Source organism: Austrofundulus limnaeus, unplaced genomic scaffold (genome assembly GCF_001266775.1).
Source record: "Austrofundulus limnaeus strain Quisiro unplaced genomic scaffold, Austrofundulus_limnaeus-1.0 Scaffold230, whole genome shotgun sequence".
NCBI lineage: Eukaryota > Metazoa > Chordata > Actinopteri > Cyprinodontiformes > Rivulidae > Austrofundulus > Austrofundulus limnaeus.
Genome location: NW_013952632.1, coordinates 528,817 through 534,515, shown reverse-complemented (window position 1 = coordinate 534,515; position 5,699 = coordinate 528,817). Strand labels below are relative to the sequence as shown.

The following is a 5,699-nucleotide window of genomic DNA, read 5'->3' as shown; positions in this document are numbered from 1 at the left end:
GACCTGTCCAGGTGTCCCCTGCCTTCACCCAAAGGCAACTGGGACAGGGTCCAGCCCCACCCTGACCCTGATAAGGAACAAGGAGGACAGGAGGAGGGTTTTTCTTCATAGCAGGAAACAGACATTTAATTATAAAACATGATTTATTTTATGCTAATCTGAGTCAGTTTAATGTTGTTTGTAAATATATTTGACAGTTTTGTAGAAATTAAGACATTTGAAATGTTTATTCAAAATAAACCTGCTCCTTATGACTTCTGTAACATGTTTTGAATAAAATATTATCAGTAAAAACCTCAAATCATGTCATGTCTAATAATCATTATGTTATGTTCTGTCTGGTTTCATGTTTTATTTTGATTTTATTACTTTATTTTATTTTTATTACTATTATTTAAAAAAATAGTCCACAAGAAGGCTCCAACCTGCAAAGCTGATCTGGCAACTGCTATCAAAGAGAGTTGGCACCAAATTGATGAAGAATACTGCTTATCACTCATCAAGTCCATGCCTCAGAGACTGCAAGTCGTTATAAAAGCTAAAGGTGGTGCAACTAAATACTAGTGATGTATTTTGAATGGTCTTTTGTTTATGTTTTTCATGATTCCATACTTTTTTTCCTCAGAATTGAGTGATTCCATATTTTTTCCCTGTGCTTGGTCAATAAAAGTAACARTCACTGACTTCCACAATGTTTTCTCTTCATTTCTTTGAGTGTTCCTGAAAGCCAACAAGTTGCACTTTGGAATGACCTTATTATTGTATCCATTGATACACAATTGAAAAAATATTTAAGTAAAAAATTAAAATCATGTATTAGCCCTGCAGTGTGAACATATAATTTACCTACTTCCTGATTCACGTAGCGCCTTCCCTTAATACCACCGGTGCCCCCCAAGGAGGGCACAGTTTGAAAACCCCTGAACTAGACGTACCTGGTAGGTGTTGTTCATGAAGTGAACTGGGATACTGAAAGGCAGTGAGTGGTGGTAGGGGTTTCTCAGCAGGATGGAAACTATCTCCATCCGTGAAGGTTTGGCCTCCCGCTCTCCATTCTGCAGCGTTCGCTCAACAGATCTCTGACAGTAAACAGCATACTTCCCCACCTCAGTCCTGTGGGATATGAAATAAATAAAAACATATGTTAAGTGAGCAAGGCTTCAGAAAACATCCTGATGAATTGAGTCTGTTAGTGTCTCACCTGGGGTCTGCATTGAGCTGAAGGTACTGTCTCAGGTACCACAGGAAATGTTGTTGAGGAAGAAACAGGGCAACACACAAAGACAGAAGCTGCCAACACTACAAAAAAAATAAGGAAAAGAAATGACCTTAATATTGTTGTACTAACATTAAACCTACTTCAGCATATTATGTGCTATTTTAACCATTCATAAATCAAAACATTCAGCTCGATCAGGAAGTCTGCCATAATGTTTGTCTTGTGTAACTTTTATATTTTTCAAAATGTTTAACTTTGTTTAAAATAAAATAACCATAATAATAAAATCTCACCAGTTCCATCAAAAACATTGTTCTCTTTGAAAGTGACTTTAGTAAACCAGCTCTATTTTTTGTCTTCTTATACTAATTTCAGATTTTAGCTACAGTTCTGCTATGTCCTGATGTACCTCAGTAACCCAGGTAGAAAAATTAAGTAGGACCTCTAGACGGGTTCTTCTTCTTCTGGACAGTTTTGCTACTTTTGGTTTTTAGCTCTTTGAGTTACCATTGTGCCCCATTTAACCTTTAATGAAAGTTTTGTATGAAGACAAATTAGTATCAAAAAGATCTGGGCATGCACAGCAACATTCAAGCACGTGCACATCATAATTTGAGCGAGCAACCAGATTCACATGCACACAAATCACATCTGCTCAAATGAAAATCTGACTCTTGAGTTTTTCTGCCACTGCAGATTCACATGTGTAATGCTGCGTTCAAGGCTGATGAAAAGCTGCGACATCTGAGCCTTGCCAGATTCACTGGGTTAAAAGGAAAATACATTTTCTGACTTGGAATAATAGCTCATAAACCCTATATTAAAACACATATGCTTACATTGCATTACAAATGGATGGAAAAAACAAATAAGAATAACCTACCCATAGAAAGATCAGCTGTACAGTCCACAAAATGWAACAGTTTTGGAACCCAGTAAAAACCCATTAAATTTGGTAAGGCCTCATTTATAAAGGACTGCATAGAATTTATACTAAAAGTGTTCACCACTCTGGTCCCCCGTCCTTTCCTCCTACTTTGCGCTGCATCCTGTGCTGTTATCTGCGGCTGACACACAACCCCCCCCCGCCCAACACACACACCCTCTGCGTACACACATAAGAAATACGAATTTTGAAAAGTGAGCCTTATACCTTATTGCTGTCGTGCTCAGTGTTGAAATTTCTTGTCGGGGAGGGGTCTGTGGATCAGTGTCAAATAAGGAGGGGGGCAGCCAGGAGGGAGATGGATGGAGATGTGTGAACTTTTATTTAAAATTTAAGTTGGCTTAGAAGGTCYTTTTTATTTGAAAGGTCCATATGGCTCACCAGCAGAAGCATTAAAAATACTGTTAAGAAGGTTTATGATAAAAGTGATCTAAAATCTAAATTTGATTATGAAGTGAAATTAAATATCTGATAGGAATCATGATGCATTGTGGCTATAATTCCTCATTTCACCATCTGTGTTGCCAGATTCCCATCTCCAAAATGAGCACATGCATGAGTCAGAGCTGTCCACAAAATGTAACACTTTGGAACCCAGTAATGTCAAGGTAAGCGTTTGTGCTTTGATATAGCGTTTATGAGCTATTGTGCCAAGTCAGAAAAGTTTTTTCACCTACAACCCAATAAATCTGGTAAGGCTCAGGTGTCCCAGTATTTCACTAACTTTGAATGCAGCATTACATGTGTGAGTCTGCAGTGGTAAAAAAAAGTGGTAAAAATCAAATTTATATCCAAAAAGATTTGAGTGAGCGTGCAGATCAGCTCGCTCAAATCTTTTTGATACTAATTTGTCTCCATAGTTTTGCTCCTTTTAGCTACTGGTCTGCTGACTTTAGCCTCTGTTCTGCTTCTTCAGTAAATCTCAGCAGTCATTCTACATTCACATATTTCTGTAGAAAATGTTTTTTTCTAGTTACTTTACTTTCTGTTCATGTACCAAAACTTGTAGCTCTGTCAGGATTAGTGCGTTATGATGACCGCTAACAGTGTGTCACACAACATAGACCAAACAGTTGGTTATTCCTGTTCTTTAGGCTAACCTGTGTGAGGGAGTAGTTGTGTGGTGTCCGCTGGTTGGTCTGTTTGATCAGCTGGCAGTACATTTCATTCTGCAACTCCGGATGGGTCAAACACACCTGCAAAGCATTCTGAGCCAGTGAAGTGTGGTAATCGACAGAAGGGGACTCGACCAGCACATTGATGAAGAGCTGACAGGACTGCAAAGAAGGAAATGTTTATTTATTTGCTACAAGCAGTTGGAGAAAAAATCACTAAATCTGTAACTTGGAAAGCAGCACACAGTGTAGCTCAAACCACAGATTGTCGCAAAGAGGTGGAGAAAAAAGGCATTTGACTTCAGCTTTGTTTCTTCTCATATCACCTGCCACCAAAGGTTAAAAGAAATGTTTTTACCTGTTTCTGTGTGTGCTATCTGTAAAGTTTGCAAAATATCCCATGAACCACTGAACCACCATGAGTCGACAATTCTGTGGAGTTGAATAAAACTTCCAGAAAGTAATCACTGTGTGTACATCTACAAAATCTAAATTTGGAATCAACCCCATTCAAGATGTCCACCATAGCTAAGCAGCTTTAGCAAACACAGAACTGGCTATGAGTTAGTCAGTGGTAGGTGTAGCAGTATCCCCAACTTACACTTCTGAGAACTAACTGATCGCATGAGATGGTTTCAAAACTTTACCATAACTATTAGTTAACGGCTGTCACAACCAAATGACTTCAGAAAACATAAAAATGACTCTGACCCAACCAGTTTTATAAAAAAATAAGCTGTAATTTGGTGGGGAATTAGCTGAGAGCATGAGTGCAATTGGCATTAGGGACGGGTGTGACACGACCCCCGAAGATTCTGCTCTGTCCCCCCGATACTGTCCCTACATAGGGTGAGAAAAATTTCAGATCAAAACTGAAGATGAATACTGTTAGACTAATTTATGTTGCGGTGTCCGTTTAGAGTATGTGTCCTGTGAATAACTGTGTCCACGAATGTCGGAATTTCCGAGACACAAGTCAAAATCGGATCCCCAATTTGGAAAGTCGGATTAATCTGATTAGCCTGATTTAAATTCATACTACTTGCTACTTACGTAAAGAGTAATTACACGTTTTTTGTACATTTGTAAGACTGGGATGCGATGGGAGCACTCAACAACCAAAAACACAGTAGGTTGCCTTCAGGTCCAGGCTGCCCTTGTAAAATAAATCTGTGATCTCAATGGGATTTTCCTGGTTAAATAAAGATAACATAAAATAAAAAACTTTGAGGTTAGGATATGGAAGTGACTTTCAGTGTAAATGAACACACCACTCCCCTGTTGAATTTACCAGATGTGGAAGATAATAATTTTGTATTATTAGGTAGCCTGGCTCTTGCCTTCCTACACAGTTCTGCTCAAGTCTAGTTTTCCTTCTCTGCTCTGTCTGGGATTTCTCCCATTGACAAGGATTTCTCCCATAGAATTTTAACAAGGCCAAGCAGCGAACAGAAGGAGGAATTTTGAACGACAACGTAGATTGTCTGCGCAGTTTTAGTCTGCTTGTAGTTTAGCAATGGCAGTTGAGAAAAGGAATGAAGCCAGTCTGTGTTGACAAGGCTTTCAAATTAAGTTAAAGTTGTCAGAAAGCCTCCAGCTCTCATTTACAGCTACTTCCTTCGGCTCGGTACTTCTCTCTTCCCAGTAGTAGATGTGTTTACAGCGCATGCAATTTCCAATTAGCTTCTTAGCTTAGCCTCCTTCACAGTCGAGCTGGTGCACTGTATATGTCACAGCCAAACATTAGTGACTGGGTAAATCAGATCCAATTGTTTTAAACTTCAGCAGAGTCCATGCCTCCAGTGAGCAATCGTTTCCCAATAGCCAAGAGTCCAGACCCTCTGTACGAAGCAAAGTGTAGAGTAAGAGTCTGGTTTTAAACAGGCTAATTGTTAGGTGGAACAGTAAAATGTTGTTTTTTATTTTTATATATAATATTGCTTTATTAAGAAGTTGTTAAGTAAAAATCATAAAATTTAAAATGTTAATATTTCCAATTAAAAGAAATTCGTAATATCATGTCATTGTTTGTCATTTACAATATGAGTTTCATTTACAGTATACAGATTTTTATGTAAATATCTTGCTGTTTACACTTGATTTCACACAAAAATGTTAAAATAAAACAAAGTAGAGGCAAGTTTTGGTGGGTAACTGGTATTTCAGATAAATATCAGTAGTAGTAGTAGTTCCGTAATGTAGGGCTAGTGTTGATTGAGAAGGTGTTCAGTGTGTCATTCATAATGCATACTCCCTGCACTGCACATTTTGCAACATATTTGCCTAAATCTTTAACATGAACTTTTACAGTTAATACTCTCTGTCTGTTAGCAAAATATCTCACTGAAGTAATCTTGTGAGGTTCGGACAGGAACGAAGCCAGGGTGCAGGCAGGCTTTCAAAGTTTAACAAAAAGTTT

The 5,699-nt window shown here is 38.3% G+C and overlaps 1 protein-coding gene across 1 annotated transcript in view; it reads right to left on the bottom strand.

The window, feature by feature from the left end:
• The window catches only part of plekhh1 (pleckstrin homology domain containing, family H (with MyTH4 domain) member 1), a gene marked incomplete at its 5' end in the record, with an annotated part of 65,986 nt that overhangs the window by 15,414 nt on the left and 44,873 nt on the right, over window positions 1–5,699 (bottom strand). The window contains 3 exon segments of the mRNA XM_014019772.1: window positions 936–1,113; window positions 1,202–1,299; window positions 3,266–3,442. Coding sequence (XP_013875226.1) covers window positions 936–1,113; window positions 1,202–1,299; window positions 3,266–3,442 — 453 coding nt within the window.